The sequence below is a fragment of the Pezoporus occidentalis genome, unplaced genomic scaffold (assembly GCF_034315485.1).
Source record: "Pezoporus occidentalis ecotype Australia unplaced genomic scaffold, CSIRO_AGI_Poc_V1 ctg81, whole genome shotgun sequence".
In the NCBI taxonomy this organism is placed as follows: Eukaryota; Metazoa; Chordata; class Aves; order Psittaciformes; family Psittacidae; genus Pezoporus; species Pezoporus occidentalis.
The window spans coordinates 4,598,230-4,622,964 of NW_026916170.1; the positions used below are offsets into that span (position 1 = coordinate 4,598,230).

The 24,735-nt window shown below is 39.1% G+C and overlaps 1 protein-coding gene across 7 annotated transcripts in view; it reads left to right on the forward strand.

The window, feature by feature from the left end:
- FRMPD4 (FERM and PDZ domain containing 4) overlaps nt 1–24,735 on the forward strand; it is a 310,006-nt gene that overhangs the window by 270,814 nt on the left and 14,457 nt on the right. For all 7 annotated transcript variants that reach the window (XM_062603855.1, XM_062603848.1, XM_062603849.1 and 4 more), the window contains 5 exons: nt 7,689–7,734; nt 17,237–17,341; nt 18,560–18,667; nt 21,746–21,877; nt 24,003–24,122. In XM_062603855.1, coding sequence (XP_062459839.1) covers nt 7,689–7,734; nt 17,237–17,341; nt 18,560–18,667; nt 21,746–21,877; nt 24,003–24,122 — 511 coding nt within the window. The remainder of the gene's footprint in view (nt 1–7,688; nt 7,735–17,236; nt 17,342–18,559; nt 18,668–21,745; nt 21,878–24,002; nt 24,123–24,735) is intronic.

Below are 24,735 nucleotides of genomic sequence, written 5' to 3' on the forward strand. Positions count from 1 at the left end.
CTCCTTGGCAGTATGGCATCTTCATGCAGCATGAAGTAATTTATGCTGTGATCGTGTGGCAGTAGCATGCTAACAGTTGGACTTGGTGAAAGTCTCGGTCTATCAGATATACATGCATACCCATCTGGCTCTCCATTTTCACATTGGCCAAAGCAAGCACATACTGATTCTGTTGGAGTAGACAACTCTGTGTTAGTAACTCCTGGTTCGTCTTCTACTCTGTTTTGAGGTTTAACCCCTCTCAGGTGCTGAGGGACACCATCAAGCAGGAAAACGGTTGCCTAGGGGAGGTGGCCCAGTCAATGAAGAGTTTTCTGCATATTGCTGATATTAACAGTTGCACTCCAGAATTAATTGAGGGCAAATGTAGTAAGAAGGAGCTGGTAATATACTGTCTGGCAAAGGACTGCAAGTAACATTGCTCAGCAGTTAGATGTGTAATGCTGCTGTTGATATTCAAGCAGCCTTACAAATGCACTCTTTTACAGCATGCACAGGTATTTACTGTTTGACTACCATTTCGGTGACTCAGTTATAAAGGTAATAGCCTTAAAGTTGAGAATATAAGCAACTGGAAAACTTTGGGTATTTGTGCAGAGGAGGATTATTTTGGCTAAAGGTAAATATAGGTCTTCATAAAGCACTGAAAATCAAGAACAGCTTCTTTATAGGGCTCACCTTGCCACAGTGCTGATAAAGGAGAAAACAGAGGGAATTTGGTATATATGAAAGCTTGACAGATGGATATCCTTATAGAATGGGATGCTTTTTTATTCTCAAAGCCTTTACTGCAGAGGCATCTGAAATGGCATCTCCTGCATGAAAGTCCACCAGTGTGCCACAGACATGATATGAAGGGACTACTTCTATCGGAGGAAGCAAGCATAATTCAGGCTGCAGACATGCTTGCTCCTGGGCCCCTTATGGAGCCTGCCAACAAGGGTTCCAATTAGTACCAGCTGCAGGCTGTGACAGTTTTAAACATTGACTTTCACACCATGCCAGACCTTTAAAAAAGTGAACATTTATATAAAGCGCTATTTGCTTTGACAGTAATTTTCTGTATGCTATTATTGAAGTTATTTATGTTCAAATCAGAGTATCTTTTCTCTCAGCTCTGTTTCAGCTACTGTTTGATCCTGCAGTGCAGTAATAATCTTGTGCTTATATGTTTTATATTTTATGTGGCAATGGTCATTTCAAACATCCATTACTTGCAGAGTTTTTAGAGCTTAGACGTTTGAACAGTAATGCTATAAAATTCTCAGATTCTTGTGCAGATTGCTTCTGCCACAGCAAGTCCTCACATATTTAATGGCAGACTTAAATTTTAAGGACCTCGTGAAGCAGCAGGGCTATGCAAATTAAACTGTAGGGTTCAGAAGTTCACAAGTTGAAGTTGCTTTGATGTCAGGAGTATTTCACTGCATTGATAGTGAGGCCAAGGGCAGGTAATACTGTTAACAGCAGTAGAAGAAGCATCCATCATATTTCCAAATGTGAACCCTCTGGCTCCTGATGCCAGGGATTTCAGTACACCTTCCCTTGTCTCCAAAAATAAGACCTGAATGCCATGGGCTTTGTGTCCTATGATGTCATCCCCAGAAAAAACAGCATCTAATCTGATGTTCCCATTTATCTCTTAGGTTGTTCCTCCTGTTTCTGCTGCCAAAATCAAGGCCTTGGCCTCATGTCCCGTCTTCTCTATCTATGTACCATGCAATGTTATCCTTCCTCCCCAAACTGGGATCTCACACTTCACCTTTGTAGTAGTATACCTTATTTCATGAGCCTCTTGCTACATTTCTTGCCTGTTGCACTCCTGCAACTGTCTTTTGAGATGGAGTTCGGGATGTAATGCCACATGTGGCATACCCTGCCTTGTCTGAGTAGCATGATGGCAGGAACATCCATCTCTAGTTGTGTACAGGATCTTCAGAGGGACTTCCAGATGTCAGTGCAGCCAGCTGGACAGGCAGAGACTGAAATCGTACTGCCACCCTTCAAAGCAGTTCTTGCACCATTTATTGACAGTCTTTTGAGAAAGTATAATTTTCTGCAACTGGAAAATATCCTCCTAGGCTTGGAGAGGTCAGATTCTTCACCTGCTGCTAAGACAACATTCATCTATGGGGAGATGCAATCAAGAAGCCAAAGTGATCTGCCTACAGCAGCATGGCTTCCAGCCTGGTTTAATCTATTGTAATTCTCAGTTAGAAACTACTGAGTCATGGAAACATTGCCTGTAGTTTGTGTGCTGCAGTGTTACCTTTGGAAACAGAAAGAGAAGAGCCCTACATGCCATGGCTCTTGCTAGAGGAATTTTAGCGTGTGTGTATGTGGGCTTGCACAGCGCTGCTTCTCCTGTGCAAAAATAGCCTTGTGGAAAGGCACAGTCTTCTTAAAAGCTCTCTCACCCCATCCCTCTGTGTTGTTTCATGGGTGTCTGTCTGCTAGCTTATTAAAGTTCCCCTAGTTCACTCAGACAGGTTTACATCACCAGAAGACCCAGAGGCACACTGGTGGAGGGGGCTATGTGATAACCACAGAGGATGTGGTAATGCTGGGTTAAGATGGATATACTCTGTCCCACCAAGGTCCTTCCAAGATGTCTCCAACACTGGAAATAAGTCTAGGCAGATCTCTGGGGCAAACTGTTCTTTTCCGCGGGAACCATGCCAAATGCAAGCTCCTACACTTGGGTCAGAGCAATCCCAGGCACAGCTACAGGTTGGGTGGGGAAGAGATTCAGAGCAGCCCTGAGGAGAAGGACTTGGGGGTGTTGGTCGATGAGAAAATGAACATGAGCCGGCTTCAGTGTGCACTTGCATCCCAGAAAGCCAACCGTATCCTGGGCTGCATCAAAAGGTGCGTGACCAGCAGGTCAAAGGAGGTGATCCTGCTTCACTACTCTTCTCTTGTGAGACCTCACTTAGAGTATTGTGTGCAGTTCTGGTGTCCTCAACATAAAAAGGACATGGAACTGCTGGAACAAGCCCAGAGGAGGGCCACGAGGATGATCAGGGGCTGGAGCACCTCCCATATAAATATAGGCTGAGAAAGTTGAGGCTGTTCAGCCTGGAGAAGAGAAGGCTGCATGGAGACCTCATAGCAGCCTTCCAGTATCTGAAGGGGGGGCTATAGATGCTGGAGAGTGACCCTTCATTAGGGACTGTAGTGATAGGGCAAGGGGCAATGGGTTAAAACTCAAACAGGGGATGTTTAGATTGGATATAAGGAGGAAATTCTTTCCTGTTAGGGTGGTGAGGCACTGGAATGGGTTGCCCAGGGAAGGTGTGAATGCTCCATCCCTGGCGGTGTTCAAGGCTGGGTTAGACAGAGCCTTGGGTGACATGGTTTAGTGCGAGGTGTCCCTGCCCATGGCAGGGGTTTGGAACTAGATGATCTTAAGGTCCTTTCCAACCCTAACTATTCTATGATTCTATAGCTGTTGTTCATGACAAAAGTCTGGAAAAGTGAAATTTGGAGTTTCCCTAGGTGAAGATAACTTCTGTAAAACAGATCTTTTGTAAAAACATATATACAGCTCAAATCAAAATGATCCTTTTGAAATATTTTTTAATGTACTACAATAGAGTGACTTTGCACACTGTTCATTATTACTGTCTTAATTGTCATAATATTGAAAGACATTCAAATGCTGAATTGTTTTTCTCTAGCCTAGATGCTAGAATTTGAAGATCAACTTCACTTTCCTTTGAATAGAGTGTTTGAAGTAACCTGTTACATTTTGTAGTTAGGTTTTGACCCACTGATTTCTGTTTCCTTGCTTCAAAAATGCAGTGTGAAGCATACTGCAAATCATGGTATCACACTCCATAATTTGGAAATGCAGACCTTTCTTATCAATAGCAAGACCCAGAGGGAAACAGGATCCTGAAATAGCAATGAACAAAGCATTTCAAAACATGTTTCAGAATCTGATTTTCAGTATGAGTGAAACAGGGATGTTGTGGTTAAGAGAAAGATTTTTCTTAATTATATTCCCTGTAAATTGTAGTATTTGTTATATGTCAATTCTAATTTGTTCATCTTCCCTGATACAGAAACAAAGTATTCCTCTAGTATGTAAAATTGCTAAAAGATATTAAATTAGGGTATACAATAATTTTCCAGTCTCAGTTCTTGAGTACAGGTAACATATTTTCTCTTTATTCATATGCTATATTTGCTGTAGGATGCATACTAAAAACAGAGCCACTTATTCTATATGGTTTATATATTGGGAGTTCCCCCTATGGCCCTTGTCTGCCCTCACATGCAGTTAGAAAGAATTAAAAGAGAGAGATTTCCAACTGTAAACTCACAGATAAAGTCAATAGCTGGCATTGTAGCTGAATGATAATGCCTCATGTAGCCTGATGTGTGATACTTAGTAATGCAACTTTAACCTTTATAATGCACCTTAATTTGATTCTCAAACTATCTATATTCTCTCCTTGTTACAGCTTAAGTAGCTGTAAGGACTAGGGAGAACAGATACAAGCATGACATGGGGCACAGGGGAGGACAGAGAGATAAACTGCTGAAACTCCCACTGGAGTTTTCAAATGTAAGCCTTATTCTCACCATTTGCTTTAAATGTCAGGAAGTGAAAGAAACGTCACGATATTTTGTTGTGGTGTTGGTGTTAGCTGGTCAGATGGCAGAGCACTCAGAAGATCTGCAGCTGTTGTCCAAGCTTGGAGTTCCGTATGTTCTGTCTTGAGTAACTCTAAAAAATACGTAGATGTGAAAGAGAAATAACTAGGTTGTAGTTAAGTGAGTATGAAAGGTAATAAAATATCTGTAATATATATTCTTTTATTTTTATTTTTGTCACATTTTTAAAGGCAGAAAGACATACCAGCGAGAAAGTAAGACTGCAATTGGGTATTTAGAAGTGGTTTAAAAGAAATAACTCACATTGAAGTGTTCTGGCGTACCTAGTTTATGTAACTAATTAAACTGCTTACATGTTCTACTGGCACACATAGATGTACATATTTATACATACATTTAAGCTATAAAACTTAGAGTTCACAGTACATGATCAGGTGATTCCATTGTTTTTCCATTATGAGGATATATAAAATTATGGTGATAATATATATAAGTAATCATAAATGGTATGATTGACAGTCTCCAGTACTGTGCAAGGGTTGTCATTTAGATATATAGGATTTGCTAACCATATTGGAAGTAAAAAGTAATGTGCTGTGGTATAGAGTTTTGTCATCATGAGTTGAGAAGGTTTTAAAATAAGCGGTGGAGTTGTGATTGAGTACTGCAGATCAAAAAGCTGCTGATTAAACATTTATTTCTCCTTTAACTGTGCTGTGTTTTGTATATAGCATGTGTTTTACAGAAAATGTTTTCACTTATAATAAAGGGGACTGTATGTGTGCTTGACACTGGCTTTGTGTACGTGTAACATGCTTGGATCCAGATACTCCAAATGGCCTTTTTATAGTCTCAAGTGTTGAATGAATGGTCCAGGGTCTAGCACCCTTCTGATGCAAGTGATTATCTTCTAAGAAAGTCCTGTCCCCAAAATAAAACTTTTGACTTTTTGGTGTAAAAAAGCTCTTGTTAGTCTAGAATGAATCTGGCCTACATTGGCACCCAGACAGGTTTAATCCAAGAATAAGGAAGAGCTGAAAACCATTTTCAGAAGCTGATTTTCTCTTTTAAACGTGCATCTCTTAAGGCAGCCAGAGCACAGGAGGGCAGGGTGGTGGTAATCTCATGTTTCACAAGAAACTTAAATTAGTGGGTTGAAAATAATTGAAGAGGTCTGTTGGGCATGGAGTAGATATCCCAGAGCTGCAGTTAATCCCATAGCTAACAACCATGGACTTTTCTCTCTACTTGTATGCCTAGATTAATATCAAGATGACGAATTAGATAGATATGGATAGCATGTGACTGTGAGATTCCTGAAGTGAATTATGTTTCTTATCATGCATTTCTGATTCCCAAAAATGTGGTAGGTAGAATAGAAAAACAGTAGAGGGAATCCTGTTGTTTGCCAAAACAGACTGTATTTTTTACAAAACTGTAAGTTATAAACTCTTCAAGAATAACAGTGGAGAATAATAAATAAAGAAAAATTGTAGAGATTTCCAAAACTGTATCTTACAGACCTTAAAAATGAACTGTAAATTTTCAGAAATATGAGCAATGTGGATAAAGGCTGTTACATGATTGAATAAATAATTTCTGGAGTTTAGCTTTGGAACGTGTTTTATTGAAATGAAGAATAATAGTAAGAAATTCCTTAAAGTAGTTATAATGACATCAAGAGGGGATAAAATTATACTGGCTTGTGGCAAAATATTTAATTTTCACCACATGTAGTGCTTTTTTTTTTTTAACTTTCGAACTTAATTTTATTTCTGTTCCAAGCACAGACAAGCAACCAAAGCCTTCAATCCCTCCTTTTGAAAACTCTTTTGTTTTTAATTTTTTATTTTGAATATTTTTGAATATTCTTTTAGTGTAATGATATAAGTATTTAATAAGAGGAGAAAAAATTGAAGCTTAACAAATTCTTTTTTAGTTAAGGGATATTTGATCACACCTTGTCCCTTGCATGATTCACGGCTTTATCAGCGGTGTGAATATGCATATAATGTGACAGTGTATGAGACCAGTACAGTGTGATTTAGTTAGCTCTGCTGAACAGGTCAGGCATGCCAAATCAGTTGCACTTCACCTAGCCAGGCAATAAATCACATCAATAAGCAATTAATTGAGTTTGAAAGTAGTAAAACCAACAGAAAATCAACACCATCTCAACAAAATGGCAACTGGCCTTTTCTTAGCTAATATTGCCCTCAGCAAACATCTGACCAACAATGTAATAAGAGATATTGACTCTGGCTTTTCTTCCTTCTGCTACTTTAGCCTTAGTTTTCCCCAGTTATCCACCACCGCAAACTGCCCACCAGTAGTCAAAATAATATATATTTGTTATTTGTCTAGACAAATTGATCATATCAAGATTCCTAATAATTTATTCTCCTTATCCTGTAAATCAGTTGGGGAATTTTAGAGCTGCTTATAGGTTTTCCATTTGCTGGTTTCATCCTAAAGAAGAGCTGTTCAATTTAAAAAAAAACAACTTTTATTAGCTGTCTTGTAAAAGCAAAAATTCTGATGGGTGTATTCACCAAATATTAAACTTTTATGAAGGTGTACTAGAGAAGAAAGGGGGGCTAAATTTTGTCATCATTTTCATTCTGAGAACACTGCTATCTTGATATAAATTTGGCACTAAGTGTACAAAAGCTAAATGGTATAAAATTTGACTTGCATTTGTAAAGGAGGTGAAACAAGTTTGTACTGTATAGATGCTGAACTGATAGGATTAATCAAATGTTATTCCATTCTTGCTGGAGAAAACCATTATTTCAGCATAGCATTCTCACTAATGAAGCAAATATTTCATAATATAAACCATAAAGTTAAGTCAATTCAATGTTTCAGAATGGGAAAAACTTGGGTTTTAACGTTCATTGTTATTTTGGCACATTACTAATCTCTGCAATTCTCTGCTATGTCAATGTAATAAACATTTTTCTGTATTACTGCAGTTTTCTCCATGAAAAAGAAAAGCTGGTTATCTGTAGTGAATAAAAGTATGAAATTTTACTTGATTTTACTTTTTTTTCTTCTTTTTATAGAAGCTGCAAAGAATCAATTCTCCTTACTGTTGTTCAACCTTACCCTGTAAGTATCGTCCGTGTTTTCTGAATTAGTTTCCTAGCAACATAGCAGCTTTTTTTCTTTCTTGCCTATATTCTGTCCGTGTCTCTACATTATCTGTGCAATAAAAAGAAATAAGTGAGATAAGGGCTGTGTCTCTTAAAGGTGATGGTTAGGACTGCATTATGGTGTCCTGTGCTCAAAAACTGCATTAGCAAGTTAAGTAATAATCATCTTTAAGCTCATACCTGGAAGATAGGTAGAGCAGGCCTCTCAGTTCTGCTTCAGTTTCTGTCCTCTTGTGCAGCTCCTGGCTTTTTCTTGATTCTGCCTCAGTCCCACAGAGTTATGTGCCATATCAAACCAGCTGTACCTTAGGCAAAGGAGAGCCCTATCTGCATCTGTAGTGCAGGGTGTGTGGAAGTGGGGAGAGAGAAGATACAGACAGGCAATTGCGTGAGGCTGTCATGAAGGGACTGGGAGAACTGCAGCTCATCTCAGAGACGGCTGATGTGACATGCCTTTGCACCTCACTCAGCAGTATACATGAGTGGGCTCCTGAACTGTCAGCTCAAACCCATCTTCCATGAAAAAGGAGGCAAGCCAAGCTGGGGGCAAAAGCGCCTCTCCCTCTTCCCATACACTTTCCATTCACAGTCATGCATACCCTGCAGGCTGCTGAGGGGCCTCACCCATGCATCAGAAGTGATTTCAGATTCAACAAGTCCATTCAGCAACCTGTTGGTTAGCCTGACACACAACAGTTTTAGTAAACAAGGGATAATTGCTTCCTCTTCACCCAAGAGGTGAGTTGGATTTGACACAAAGATGTGAAAATACGTCTACCTGATGAAGCTGCCGAAATACACATCTTGCAAAAGCAATGTGGCCAGTGCTGTGTGGCTTAGCCTTTCTGCTAGTTTAGAAGTGACCATGTAGTTGTGTTGGTTCTGTGCCTTTTCTAAAAGCACAACAACTAAATCATGAGGGAAAAGCACACATTCTGCAGCAAAATCAGGCAGGAGCTGCCATGCTGAATTAAGACCACTGGCAAGAAGGTGAGCTGGGATCTGGTCAACCACCTTAAATGAAAGTGCAGGCATTGTCTGACAAAGCAAAGAAACCTAACTGTCTTTAAAGCTTGCCAGATTACAGGCAGTAATTTTGATCACAGAGAAGATATATAATATTGGTGTCCTGGTTTCAGCAGTAGCAGTCATTTTTCTCCTTCTTGGTAGCTGGTGTAGTGCAGTGTTTTGACTTTCAGCTCGGGAACGGAGCTGATAGCGATGTTTTGGTTTGGCCAAGGACTTTGTGAGCCTCATGCTCTGCCAGGGAGGAGGGGAAGCCAGGAGAAAGCAGAGACAGGACACCTGACCCAAACTGACCAAAGAGGTATTCCATACCACAGCACGTCATGCCCAGGATGTAACTGAGAGTTAGCCGGAAGGGCTGGGGGACTGCAGGGTTGGAGGAGGTATCGGTCGGAGCTTGGTTGGGCCTGGGGGGCGAGTTATCGGTCGGCTGGTGGTGAGATGATGTATTCTCTTCCCTTGTTATTTCCTTTATCATTATTATCATTGGTGGTAGCAGTAGTGATTTGTGTTATACCTTAGTTACTAAACTGTTCTTATCTCAACCCGTGGGAGTTGCATTCTTTTCGATTCTCCTCTCCGTCCCTCCGGGAGCAGGGGGAGGGCAAGAAAGGGGGGGAAGTGAGTGAACGAATTACCTGACTGGGTTTAAACCACGACAATTGGGGAAAAGAAATTCTAACACACTTGCCTTTTTTATGCTGCTTGCGTTATTTCAGCTGTTGACAGGCTTCATTCTTTAAATGTCAGGTGAAGAAAGGGCACATGCATTACTATAAGTACGTGTAGCCCTTAAAAGTGTACAGAAGAGTGTACCTGTCTGTGTTGTTCACTGTACTGCTAGCATAAGAGCAAGCCTGTATGTACTGAACATAAAGGAAGCTGAAACCCAGATGAACTGTACTCTCCATGCTCAGTGGGAGACCTTACAGCACAGGTGTGGTCCTCTCCTAGCTTTTGACCTGGAGAAGAAGGAAAGTCATAACTTGGTATCTTCTCAACTCTTTGGGCCCAAGGCCTGTTTCTTGGCTGACAAGGCACAAACTGCTCCTGTCATTATGTAGCAGCAAAACCTTAGACCAAAACTGGCGTACCTCTACATGTCACTGAGCTAGGAATGGCAATGAAACACTGCTGACGTGCCAGCCATTTGGGCTAATGTGTTTATTATATACGTGTACTTGTGTTGCCCCATTCTGGCATGTTGGTCAGAGACCCCTGCTCTACCGTGAGGGTGATAGACATTTTATCTCCCAGTAGGCATGAAGAATGTCTGCCTAGGAATGTCTACAGAGCAGTCAAAAGATGTGATTGATGTATGCATATGAATGCTAGCTTTAATTTAGCCGTTTTTATTCTGAAGTCAGGGATGAGCTTAGTTAGGTGAGCCTCAACTTCAAGACTGTTGCACCCTGTAGATCTCCTCTGGTTTGTGCACTGTTATTGTCCCTACCTGTCCAGACCAGGATCTTGCAGTTTCATGGCATTCTTCCCTTATCACTTTCACCCCCAAGTTTTCCTGCAGTGGAAGTGAAGGCGTATATAGGGATGCGGAGCAGTTAGGCTCCCGCCAGGGTGTGTGATCAAGTTGGAGCCCTGAAGCATTGTAGGGTCCCTCAGTTTATGCAAACCCTGGGCTGTGAAGTTTCCTGGGTTCTCCTGAGTTGCCTTGAACATCTGGACCACGCTGGCCTGCATACTGCCACAACGTTACTGTCAGTAAGTAACTGAGCCTGTTAAGTGACATCCCACTCAGCTCTGCCATCCTCGGTGTTGCTGCACATTGACTATGTATCTGTCCTGGTCTTCTGGCAAATACATTTTGTCTTATGCTTTGGAAGCAATGATTATCTCTTCAAAGGTTATGATGCACATGCGGTCCCTCCTTTTCTTTAATTTTGCCTCCTCCATTTTTCCTGTTACTATTTTGCCAATAAAACTGGGAAGATAAAGTAGAAACCAGACAATGGAAAAGTAAGAGCTTTTAAACCGAATGAACTTCTTCCCCATTCTTGGCAGAAATACATCTTTACAAATATTTCATTGATCCCTTTTCTTGATGGTGAACCTTTTTCGTTCTGTCGTTGCATGAGAAGTATCTGCCAAGATGGATTACAAGTATGTTGCTTCTTAATTTTTTTTATTTGGGCTATTTAGAGTGTGCTTTGTTTTCAAGCTTTCAAGTAACCGTGCTTTATGAGTGCAGGTGAATGTAGGCATAATCTAAATTTATAGTACTCTGTAGTTCACTTAGTACTACTTGAAAGCTTTGTGGATCAGTTTTGCTTAAGTGCATTCAGTTTTGTTTAATGCTTAAACTCATTAAAATTTAATTTTACTTAGGACCAAACCAAAGCATTAGGCTATTCTTTTCTTTCTATCAATCTACAAATCTCTGCTAGGTTCATATCACCACTGCTCATAATGAGGTCACTGAACAGCTAGAGTAGTTCAAGCAGTTCAGGGTTTTGATTTCTGGAAACAGAGCATTTGATTATCATTTCTGACTATTTTGTTCTGTAAATGGACTATTATTCTGATTATTACCTTATTAAGTTTTAAGCATTACTCAAATCAAATAACTTGCTTGATTTTATATCTGTTCAGATTTTATGGGTAGAGATCATTTCATAGGTTGCTTTCACAATTAATCTATTAAGCTTTTTGGGTGTAGTTCAGACCTAACTGAGATCTATGTCAATTTAGCTGTGCATAAGTTCTGCAGTGGAAAAAGGATAAGATCTTTTTCTGCTTTGAAAGAGATGCTTCTTGTTAGAACAGTTATATGTCTGAGACAAAATGTTTGCAGAGAAACTACAATAAATAACACTTATTTGTGGATTGTAATGATTGTGGCAATGATCTTATTGAGAGTCTCACAGTATTTTTCATGCTGCTTTCCTTCTGGAGTCATGTAATAGCAGCAGCTACCATATCTAGACTTGTGGTTGTAAAGAAGCATATAAAAAAGAAAGAGGGCTGTCATAAAGACTTCAAAATCTAAAGTGAAAGAGACTACCAATGTGTAGTTTAAGAAATCATTTGGAAGTCAGACACGAGCGTTTTGAACCAGATTATTTTTGATTGCTTGAAGATCTGAAGTTTCTGTAGAAATTACAGCTTTTTTCTTTGAATGTTTATATTTTTTACAGTCATCCTGAGGACCTTTTCCACTGTGTAACTTCCACATCAGCTTTTTTTGGCATGGTCAGTTCTATACATAGCTTTAATCCTACACAGGATATGATTACGGTGTGATTAATGACAAACTTGCCATCACTGGGTTGCCTCCTGAAAGTGCTGGCTTGTCCATGGCCACCATTCAACTCATCTTTGCTGTTTGAAGCAGGCTCTTCTCATGTCAGACCTGTGCTGTGCATCCTTTCCTCTTCAATTTGTGTGTGGTGCAAACCCCAGTGAGCACTGCTGCTCCTGAGCTTTCTTCCTGGAGGCCTAAGAGGGCTGTATGCGTTTTTCGACAGAAAGACTGTGAGAAAATTCAGCGTGAACTTCCATGTTAATTGTTTCAGTAAAGTGGAAGAGAGCCCCTCTGCTCTTCACCCTGTCCACCATTTTCTCCTTGTAGTTCTCCCTTTCCTCCCCTCCTCCTCAGGGGCCATTAGGTCTCTTTTCCTTCTTCATTAGCCCTTTACCCCTTCTCAGGTACATTATGATTCATATAGTGCTTCATGGTACTACTAGCCTGGGTTTGTATGGGGTGAAGATTCCCAAAGGTCCTCACCCTTGCAGAGCTGTAGGGCTAGAAATAGTATGGCATGTCTGATCTCTTGTACTTTTCTGCACTTGATTAAGAGCAGTAACCTGTGTATGAGAAGTAATCATGAATGTAAAGGAGTAATCCATGAGATTCTGGAGAAGCAGAATCCCAAAAGGCTAGTGGAGGGGGTTTTATGGAGCACCTCCACATTTAATAATAGATAGCCCAGGCCCATCTAGTCACAAGATGAGCTGAAATGGCTGCATGTTACATAGTGTCTGAAGCTGACCTATGGTTTCACTTATGGTTTTGAGGCAAGCACAGTAAACCAGGCTGTCATTGACTATAGTTGAAATGGATTGGATTTTCTCAGTACCTACATTAAAGTAAGGTTTTGCTGTTCCCCATCTTACAGGTACATGCTATGCACATAGGTAATCATCAGACTGTGGTAACCATCTGAAAATAGTAACATATAAATAATGCAAATAGTAAAATATAATTGTCTATGGTAAGTCATCAACTTTTAAGACAGAACTCAAATCTGACCGCTATTTCAGCAATGAAATTTGTGCCAAGAATTTAACAAAGAAGTACTCCTGATGATGACCTGTCAGTGCCCTATGGTTATTGTGAGTTACTGCACAGTAAAACTTCTCCATATTATTTTTTCTGTGTCCCTACTTGCTCTTCTACAATGCTCTTGTGAGCCAGTGTAGTTGTTTCAGCCTCTGTCACACCTATGAATGGCAGTAGTTAGTTTGCCTTTGGGCATTATGTACTGTTACACTTAATAAATTTAATTCTTCCTCTGATTCATGTTTTATTTGCTTGCTAAATTTTGTCTCATGTAATTGCCTTCAGGGGTAGACCAAAAAGCGAACACATTTTTGCATTTGTGCTATTTTTCCCTTATTTCATAACATAATATTTCATATTAAACTGATGACTGATTTTAAGTAACAGCTTAAAATTGATTGCATATGTACAATCTCTGACTATTTAAAACTGTGGTATCTCTGTCGGATTTTTACACTTGTCACAGAGTAGGTTTTCTTTTCACCTTATGATTGTGCCACACGGCTGTCTCATTTAAATTCTTCATAGTAGCTCAGTACTACACTAATGCTCTTCTAAATGCTGAATCCTTCTTTTTCTTGAGCATGAGTAAAGGTTTTGTTGTCGCAGCACCTCTGCTGGCAAGAGCACTCAAAGGGGCTTTTACCCCTTTCTGTCAAAATGTAGGATATTGTTTCTAAGATCTATCAAAAAAGGACCTGCTGTAATGCTGCTGACAAAAGTGGGATCTAATTTTGAAAAGTCCAGAAAATGAGAAAAATACAGCATTTCTCATATTTTGACCCTGCTGATGGGATGCCCATTGATTGCAGTCCCTAGTAGGTAGGGTTCAAAGGACAGTCTCAGTCTTCTGAGACTCTGTCATTTCCTCCAAGCAAACATCTATGCAATACTTCATTTCTCTTGTTAGCAGTTTCCCCAGGTAGTGTTGAAATTATCAAATGAATTTTTACTGAATTCTCTGTAAACAAGTAAATATTAGTACAGAAACTGATAAATCTCAACTTCTAACAGGAAACAGTGCTTAGGTCACACAGTGTGAAGTTTGTGGGGTTTTGAAATAATTCTACTCCTTTTTAAAATATGTCTCTTCATTTTGCAACAGTCACTCTAATTAAGTTGTTTTTATCTGTGACAATGCAAATACTTTACTTGCAGTGAAAAATGTTCTACATTAGTGTAAACACCTCCTGCTTAAGGTCATTAACTGAGGCTTCCATTTGGCTAAAAGACAGAATACCAGAAACAAATGAAATTGGCACTCTGAGGATTGTTAATTGCTAGTATTTTTCGCCTACAAACCTGAAGACATTAAAACAGAATAGAGCAGCATATCATCTTGCTGATGCTTTGTTAGAAAAGCAAGTTTAAACATTCAAACACAACTGTTTTTCCTAGGTATTTTCCACACTCTTTTGAAACACTTCATTTCTCAATGAGAAAATGTCAAGCGCCAAGATGATGCAGAGGTAGGAGCAATTATACTGTGCAGTTAAATGCAAAAGCTGTGCCACTACTCAAACATTTAACCAGTAGAGAATGTTCCCCCAAATACCTGGCACAGCTGTTCTACGTTTTCTTACACCCCTGCTTCATAGTTTGAAGCTTTTTAGAATGCAGTCTGCTTCCAGGCTCATCCAGGGTCAGAGTCCTAACCAGGTTGCCACAGCAGGCATGGGAAGGGAGGGAAGCCCCATGTTTTGTGGCAGACTGTGGTGTGCTTCCTTGGTGTGCAATATGTACATTAAACCCCGTGTGCCTATGGGATTCTTGGGAACTCATGTATATTCAAATCATTCAATTGTGTTGGGCTCTGCTATGACATTTTTGCGGTAACATAATTTAAATGTTTATGCCCTCCACAGGTGACTTTTGAGGCATAGAAAGGAAAAGAGAGAGGTTATAGAGAGGTTTTAGAGCACAACAGAGCCATGCAACAGTTTGCCAGATTTGCTGTATGGGAAGAACCTTGTCAGAATCTGGAAAAAAATTTAGCCGTCTGCCTGCAAAGAAAGGCCAGACTGGTGACTCATTGGCAACCATGGAATAGGAGCAAACTGTAAAAAGCCTCTTCCAACAAGAAGAGGAAATGAAAGGCACCCTTTTCGCCTTTCTCCTTGCAAGGGAGAGGCAGTAGCCTACTGCTGTAGCTGTGCTGCCCTGTGGCAGTGGGAATCAACAAATTGCAAGATCACATTATTTGCATGACATATAGACTATCCCACTTACACACAGCAGAAAGGGACTATGTAGGGAGGGATATTAGAAAAGGCATTTGTAGAACTGTCATATTAATCATACTAGTATGGTATACTGTGCCTTTCTAGGCGTTCATCTTTAGAGTACAATATGTAAGCATGCTTCTTCAGTGTTTCCATGTTGTCCCTTCTTGCTGAAGAAGCATTTTGGGTCCCCAATACTGAGACATCAACTTTACTTCTTTTTTTTTATCATTTTTTCTTCCTTTTCGGTGTTTCTTTCAAATCTGCGTTTTTCAGCACTGGCTTTGGAAGCTGAGCTTTGTTTGATCTTGGTATTGAATTTTCTGTCATTTACTGTTCCTGATTAAAAACATGTATGGTCATAGCTCCTAGAGAAGAGGTAGGAAAGAATGTACTGTAAAAGTGAAGAAGCATTTATTTTTATTTCTTGGTTCTATTTTGTGCTCCAGGAATTATTAGATGGCTCTGATATTTCCTGGGAGAATGTGGCATCTTTCATTCCCTGTTCACTGGTTGATACTAAGCCTATGGTAACAGTTACCATGTTTTTGATGTAATAATAAATCAGTGGCATACAGAAATAAGCTAGAGACTTCTTCCTGCTAGTTACTAGAAAAAGGCTTCTTCATCACAAAAAAAAAAAGAAATAACCTTTAAGGCAGTTTCAGTAATGACAAGAGCACGTGGCTTTGGACTACTCCACCACTCCTGCAGGTTGTTAGTTGAGTCAAAATTTGAGTGATGGTGACAAGAGTTTCTGTGTTTACAAGCTGTCATGCTGCACTGCTAATAGGAAATTATTCCTGGATCATCATAACTGATGTCTACACTTATTTCTCAGTGGCAAACCAGCATGCATTAGTCTTTTCAGTATCCAAAACTGGTAAACCACTTCTCGGGAGCTAGAATATGATTCTGAAGATCTTAAGTCGCATTATACCAAAACAATGGACCAAAACGTGGCCCAAAGAAGCCCAGTGATTTTCAGCCACAGCCAGAATTTCTTCCATTGCTCATTATCCTGGTTATGGAGTTAGGCAATGCCAGAAGCACTGTGTTTGTAACTGACTTGAAAACAAAACTGCCTTGCTTCTGCTGATGAAAATGGAAATCCCACTGATGATGAATATTGAATTTGTTACTAAAAAGAGGTTGTTAGTCAAACTCCTCAAATAGAGAGAAAAATTTTTTTCCAAGGGCTTAACACTTGATCACAGGTGAGTCCATTGAATAATGTAGTAGGCAAAAGTCATTTGGGTCCCAGAAGAAAACTAGGAACATTTATAGACTTCTAATTCATGAAGTCCCACAAAGTGTCTAATCTATTGAAGGCAAGCCTTGCAGAGGGTGTATGAATGGGATATGTTCAGCGGAAACTTGCTGGCATGGTGCACATGCCTTTTGGTGCTTCTAACCTGTGGTTTGAAACGAGTTAAAATAGTGAGAATGCCACTGCACTTGGAGAACTCTCAGACACTTCTTTGGCAAAAGCTGTGTGTGTGTCTATATCCAGTGGATCATGGATTATGCAAAAACTATCCATTCAGTGTTTGAAGGGTCACTGGCTGGTCACTGGTCGTTGTCTGTTCATGCAAATAGTTTGGTTAACAGCAGTCATTGGGGAAGCACTGCAAGGACTTTGTATGTACACTGAGAGCCCTTCTCATCACTCCAGTCTGACAGTGGGGTAACTTTCAGTATGTGCAGTATGCATCAGTGATTCCTTATATGTATATACATATGTATTGTCTCAGGAAGCATTATGGTTTGACTGTATTTCCATTCTTCAGTATGCGGTGCTGCTGTGTACATGGAGCTGCCAGTGTGTGAGAAAGAGGGGAATAACTGAAAAAGGAAAGAAAGGTTTGAACTTGAAAGTATGTGATATGTTTTGTCATCATTTTTCCTTCCAGTCTCCTAAATCAGCTTTTATTAGTGCTGCAAAAAAGGCAAGATTGAAGTCCAATCCTGTCAAAGTGCGCTTCTCAGAAGAAGTAATTATCAATGGCCAGGTGTCGGTGAGTATTCCAGTATTTAAACTGAGGAAGGACTGAGCATTTCATCCAAAGGTACACCTCAAGACTGTAAAGTGAGGGAATTACATGGTAGGACCAGTGGCTGTAGGCCTGCAAAGGGAAGGAGTTCTCTGTTTCAGAAGTTTCCATAAGATGTGTTTTTAAAGTCCACTGAGCCCATAATATTGTGAAAAAAAAATTGTCCCTTCTTAATATAAAATTAAAATGCTAGTGAATGTATTTTGTGGTGATAGCACATGTATGTCTGTCTTTATAGTCTTGGTAACACTTGTTTGGGTTTGTTTTTTTGGTTTTTTTGAGAGTAATTTTGTAGTGGGAAAACCCATAAACTCAAAAGAAGTAGCATGTCAGGAAAACAGACTAACATTACCTTACAGGCCTATTTAAAATTTGGTTTTATCTATTTGAACTTGCTGTTTCCAGCCCTCAGGCAAGCTCAGCCTTCCTCTGAGAGGCACTGAACTCCTGGCTCATTTTCATAATTTGACAGAACACCATTCCACACCAATGTCTTTATCCAACTCTCTTCAAAACATAAATTGATACTGCGTTTTGTTAAAAGCAATAAAGCAATTTCTGCTTTCAAAACAAAACAAAACAAACCCAACCCAAAAAAAAACCCAACAAAGAAAACAAGCAAGAAAGCTTTATTTTCCTTCCTTTTACTGATTTATTTTACTATCCTTGTTATGAATTGTCACAATTAAGTACAATGTTATATATTACTCTTCTTAAATGATGACAGATATTAGCATTTAATATCCAGCTGTAAAGAGAATGTAAAATATCTTGATTGTAATTCTTAATAATGGATCTGCAGTTCCTGTTTTCTAGATTGATGACACTGAATTGCTCACAATATTCAGAGAAGCAGTAATCTGTTTTTCTGTTTTATTTTAAATGCTTTAGAGGTAGCATTTATTGTCAAGGAGCTAGAACTTAGGGAAAGAAAATAATCAAAACCAGACATAAGATGCATGTGAATAGCTATATTTTTTTCCTGCAAAGAGACCTATAGAGTACAGCTGTAATGAGCATAGGTAGACACTTGCAGGGCAGTGCTAACTCTGCTTTCAGTTTTAGCCAACAAACACCTTTTCAGTTGTTACCTATCTATCTGAATTATGTCATTTTTTATAGAACAACATTTAGATTTCCCTTGTTATGTGTTGTAATCTGATTCACTGATTTGCTTGGCAGGAAACAGTTAAGGACAATTCACTTCTTTTCATGCCAAATGTTCTGAAGGTATACCTTGAAAACGGACAAACCAAATCTTTCCGTTTTGACTGCAGCACTTCCATAAAGGTAGGCTACATATACCTTGGTGTGCAATGCCAAGAATACCAGTTAACTATTCTCAAGACCTTCAGTAATTATAATTTACTTGGGATGCTTTAAGAACAACATTATTAGTGTGTTCATGGGGCTGGACTCATAGTTCAGAAATAATGAGGGTTTGGTCCATTTCTCTGCTCAAAACACATTGTATTGTCAAAGAAGAAGTAGAAGTGATCATTTGAATGTGCCTGGAATGCAATTAAAATTGTGTGGTTCTATTGTTTTGATATGCTGCCAAGTACTAGCATGATTTGTCAGCAAAATTCAGGAACTAAGAAGATTAAGATGTTGGTTGCTAATTGAATATCATCTGTCTTGTCATCCAGTGAACTCGGGATGGGGTATTACAGGGTTATGCTGGTGATAAATTGCTAGTCTCAGTGTAATGCCCTCTGTGCTTTCCATAGCACATTTCACGTACAAATATAAAGAGGGTAAGGCCTGGCACACAGCTGAGGCTGCTAGGGAGTGACTGTGGTGCTATTCCTTGTAGTTTCCTAAACTAGAGACTTTATTGGTGTCTGTATGTGCCTTGGAGCATTAACCAGCACAAGTAGTGCTGTTGGGCATGCTGCTAGTCTCTCAAGCATTTTTGTTTGGGTGAGCTATTTTTAACAAAGATTGGTTATCAAATCTAGTTCACTGCCCAGTAGCATGCATGCTTGGGACACTGAGACAAGAGAGATGCATGGGTGGGAATGATCAGTGAAGGCTAAGGATGCAATTTTGAGCTGGACTGCCAGCTTTTGCTCTTTTTAGGGGATTGTAAAGCTATAAATATTTGAATAAAGGCTGATTTTGTGCTCACTGTGGTTCAGCAGTATGCTCAATTGGTTAGAATAGCAAGCAGAGTGATTTAGTATGTTAAACAAGAGGAAATTTATTTCAGTCTCAAGGCAGAACAGATATTGAAGTTATATTTAAAAATGGGGTGCAATATCTGTTTATAATTCATATATATGGCTTAGGCATAAATAGAGTGCAGGCAATGGATACAGGCTTCCATTCTACAGCCATGGGATACTGAATTCCTGAAGTCCATTTGATGATTTGGCTGGGTGAAAAAACAGGAGACATTATTCATGTGGATAGTGTGGTCTCCACACCCTTCTGAGGCCAATAAGCTCACTTTCCACTATTTTCCTTAATGAGCATAAAAACAACCAACCTGTCCCAGGACACTTTGCCTCTAAAGGGCAGTCATTGGCCATTACATTACCTTAGTTTTCAGTAGTTCTGTCATGGGTTTGTTAGGTACTGTAAGACCATATATCTTTGAAGTCATTTGTACAAATGCCCATGTGGGCTTAGCAACCTAGGTGTACTGATGTTGTAAGCCTGCTTTGACCTTAGTCACTCTGACTATTTGTAGGATTAACTTTTTTTGCTTCTAATTCAGGCAGTTAAATATCCTGTAGCCTGCACAGCTGTATTTTACACATTCTTGCATGTTTGTCTGGGTATATTCCTCACTGTGGATGGGCAGATGTGGGAAGGTGTGGTTTTCTTAAACTGAGGTGAAGTAGAAGTGCCGCAGTTGAGTCAAGGCAAATGCAGATTTTTTTCCATCCCTAGCAGTCCCGCAACTCACCACTTAACAACAAGGGTGCAACCAGTGCCTTACCTGCAGTCCTTGCTTTCCTTATTGCTGAGACCTAGCACCAGGGCTGAGTTATTGAACACGAGTATAGGCTAGGAAAAAACATGGCAGCTAACCAAAAATGGTGCCATCATTGGCCCCTCTTAAAAACTTACATGTAATATTATGCCTCTTCATGTTACTGTTATGCCTCTTGTCTTTGAGCATAGAGCATAAATAAAAGTAGATCTAATGTACAAACAATACATTCACCATTAGTCGGAATACTGTAATATTAACCTCCATTATTCAGAGTGGTTTCTTGAAATACATTAGTCTTAAGTTCTTTACATTGTACAGAGTTGTTCCCATCCTCCTCCATATATTTTTCATCCTTCCACCAATCTGGTATTGGTTTTCCATAGGCAAACTGTAATTGATCAATCAATCTTTCTAAATTATGCTAAAGCTCTTGGATTACTGTTAGTTATGATCTCTTAGTAAGTCCTATCCATCTGGGTACTTATGTATACCTAGAAATCTTTTGGATGGGTAGAAATGCTTCAATCTTTTCACCAGCATAATGTGAAGCTATTTTTAACTGATGGGTTATTATATATTTCATTTTCCTGCTACATTCACTGAACCAAAAGATACTTTGCCAGACTATATTGTCTCTGCATATATTTAATTTACAAAACTTTCTATGAAAGTAGCATGGGGAATGGTTGGGTAGTTTTGTGAGACAGTTTGTTTAGCTGTTATTTTAGAAACAATTGTTCTTAAATTTTCAGTTATTATTAAACATAATCCAATGTGAAAAAAAAGTAATTAAAAGTCTCTGAAAATGGGGTTTATACTATAAATTAACATGGTCCCTGAATTTAGAGGTTTTGTTCTGCACAGTCATCATTGCCGTTGACTTTTCTGTCAACATTTAAAATGCAAGAAGTGGACTTCAAGAAAAACCCTTGCCATAGAACAAATAAAGGACATTCTGGGTTGTTTTTATTTTTTGTTGGACATACACATTTTGTTTGTGCTGCTTGGTAGCCCTGCCCCAACTGAAGGTGAAGAGATAAGCGGCAAGACTGTCTCTCCTTTGCTGATGGAAAGGTTTTATTGCCAAGGAGACAGAGAGATATGATTTAAAGCTACACAAGTATAATTTGCATGTTAAACTGCAGAGGAAGTTGTCCATACACAGCACCTCCATGTATATACTTCTCATGTGCATACCCTATACCATCTCAGGGGTGTCTGAAGATAAAGTCACTGATTTTTCACTGGGTGAATGTGTGTGATGTTCTGTGTATTTGTGCAGAGCATAGAAAACGCGGCCGTCTTCCCCTTTAACATCTGGGCTTCCACCCTGTGCTGGGTACATGCAGTGTGCATGGCGGTAAAGAACTGGGTCACAAGCACTGCATGAATTTAAGCACATTTATAAATCTTTTGTTAATTAGGATGTCATCTTAACACTCCAAGAAAAGCTTTCCATCAAATGTATTGAACATTTTTCCCTGATGCTGGAGCAGAGGATTGAAGGATCTGGGACGAAACTCCTTTTGCTACATGAACAGGAGACTCTAACTCAGGTTTGTGTAATAACATGTGAAAGCAGATATTAATGAAATGTGTTGATCAGTATATTATCCATCTTTTTCATTACTCAAGTGAGTTAACTGGAAGATTTATAGTTTGATGCAGTCTACTAAGTAAGAATGGTATTCAGATGTAGTTGTAAGAATCAGGTTCTCACAGAAAACAATTATTTTTCTATTATATAGGCATCATATTTCATTGCTTCATTTGGCCATTAAAAAGTTTATAAAAGATCAGAGTGAAAGCTATTAAAAAGTTATCAAGGCTTTCTCATTCATATTGTATGTGGCTCAGCTAGTAAACATTCTCAACAGTTAGAAAACCCATTACAACAACTATTGAGAACCACAGTCTGCCCAAATTCCTTTAAAAACTTATTTTCATCTTTGCTTCCTATCTAATTATGTAGATGTGTATCTGGGTGATAATACTTCTGTGTATCAGGGATGTATCTTGATGTGTATCAGGGTGTAATACTCCTGATTAAGCCAAGTTTGGCTTGTTTATACAGTGATACAATATGTCACTTCAGTGATGATGAATTTTGACCCACAAAATGCTGGTGTGACTTTCTTTCCTCTTCCTTAGATCAGGGAGGGTGACTAGAGGTAAAGTTGCTTCAAGGTTCCCAGCAGAGGACCCTGATTTTAGCTGCATTGCATTTTGCCAAACTGTTTAGCCTAAATTTTTCCATTATATTTCTATGTTTCAGTAGAGCATTAGTATTTTTAAAATTTCACCTAAATTTGGAAAAAAAAAAAAAAAGAGAGAAATGGATTCTTAGATGGGGAAAAAAAATTTAGTATAAACAACAGGATTCCCTTGATCATATAATAAGTCTGTGTAGTAGTATGAAGGAGCTTAGTTTACCAGCTGTCAGTCTTTCTAGCATTTTCTAACTTTTAAGCACTTGACTTTGCCATATTAACAAACATTCTTTTCTTGTGGATATACCTAGTGATAATATCCAGAGTACTCAGTACTAGCTCTCCTGGGCCAGCTGTCTCTCTTTGAAGTAATTGGTAAAATTCTCATTGAAATCAGAAGGATCAGAATAAACCAACACAGTGAGCTTTTGGAAATCCCATCTGGAGCTTTTATTTATACATACAGAGTATGCCTAGATACTTAGAAATAAGGTCAGAGACAATGTGAGATAAATGTACTTTTAAAAATTGTTAAGGTAAGACAGAGACTTCATTGGAGATTTTTAAAAGTAAAATTCTATCAATTAAATATGTTGATTATAAAGTATGCTAACTCTTGAATGGCATTAGCCTAATTAAATAAACTACATTAATTCTGAGGGTGTCTTCTTCGAAGTTCCTCTAAAATCATCGGTACTTTAATTTTCCATTATAATATTGCTGCTGACCATGACTTACAATGGTGCTACTGGATTGTTACCCTTTCATCTGACTATTCATTAGCTGTGTAGCGATCCCCTGTTAACATACCCAGATTACCGTTTTAAATATTTGACAAAGTTTTGCTGACCATCTGGCAAAGCAGTCTTTTTAAACTTTTAATGTATTGGGAGAGATTTGTCTTGGTCAGAAGTCATGGGGAGGATCTCTTAATCCAGAACAACCCAGAAAAAAGACCTGAAGACCTGATTTCTCTCAAATTCCCTGGTGGATTAAAACAAGAGAGAGAAAGTGAGAATAATAACTGCCAAGCTGTGCTTCACCTGTATTATCAGTCAGTCTGAGAAGTAAAATGTGACCTCTCCCTAGAAATTTTCTAGCCCTTCTTATTTATGGGTATTTTGGTCCTGCTGAAGCACAGCTCAGTTTGTGTTTCACTTGGTTGATTTTCATTAAGGTCTGTTTTCTCTGGCCTTTCACTCTGGTTTTGAATGAGTGAATTGTGTTGCTTTGAGGATGAGTTGTATTGGGCAGTCATGCCTATGTGACTCTAAAAGTTTTTCTGTAAGATTACATATATGATGTCCTTATGTAAAGAACTTAATAAGGAGCCTGTGGCAAAGCTCTTTGTTGGGTAGAATTATTTTTCTTGCTACCTCATAGCTCTGGAGCAGGCTCACATTACCTGAGACTACTGACTGTGTTGCTCGGTCAGGGTTGCCAAGCTCTAATGATTATTGCACTGTCCTAGGTGACCCAGAGGCCAAGCTCACATAAGATGAGATGTCTTTTCAGGATTAGTTTTGTCCCAAAGGACCCCATTGATCTTTTAAGAAGAGATCCAGTTGCTTTTGAATATCTCTATGTACAGGTAAGTGAAAGCATGGCCATTGTTAGTCTAAAGGTGAATAAAAAGATAGTTACAATCAGTGTATATATAGATTTATATCTTCACATAGAAAAGTGTGGCTGGAGTAAATCCTGGGTTTTATTTCCACTGCATAAAGCCAGTGAATGCAGCTGGGGAATGTGCAAACCTTTATCATCTGCAAAGTCCTTTTTCTTCATAAGTCCTTCCAAATAGTAATGCTTTGATACCTTTCCAAAATATATTTGGCTTAGAAAAGAGTGAGGCTGAACTAATTGCTAATACTTATTTCTGGTACTGTAATATCAGACAGAAATGATGTCTGAAAAGGAACTTCCAGTAAAATGGATGAGAAAACTGATGAACAAGCAATGTGGTTCTCCTGGGTATCTCACCAGGTAGAATCCTGAACTCAGATACACTGATACCCTCCCAGCCCTCTTTCTGAAAGAGGATTACTGTTCTCCCCAGGAAGGATGAAGAGAGCTTAAACCAAAATGCTCATGCCTTCTGCTCCTTGGCAGGAGTATCTGTTCTTCAGAAGTGCCCATATCCTAAGAGCAACAGTTACCTTCAGGATGGTCCTGCTTCTGAGTTTGGGGCTACTCTCCGTGCG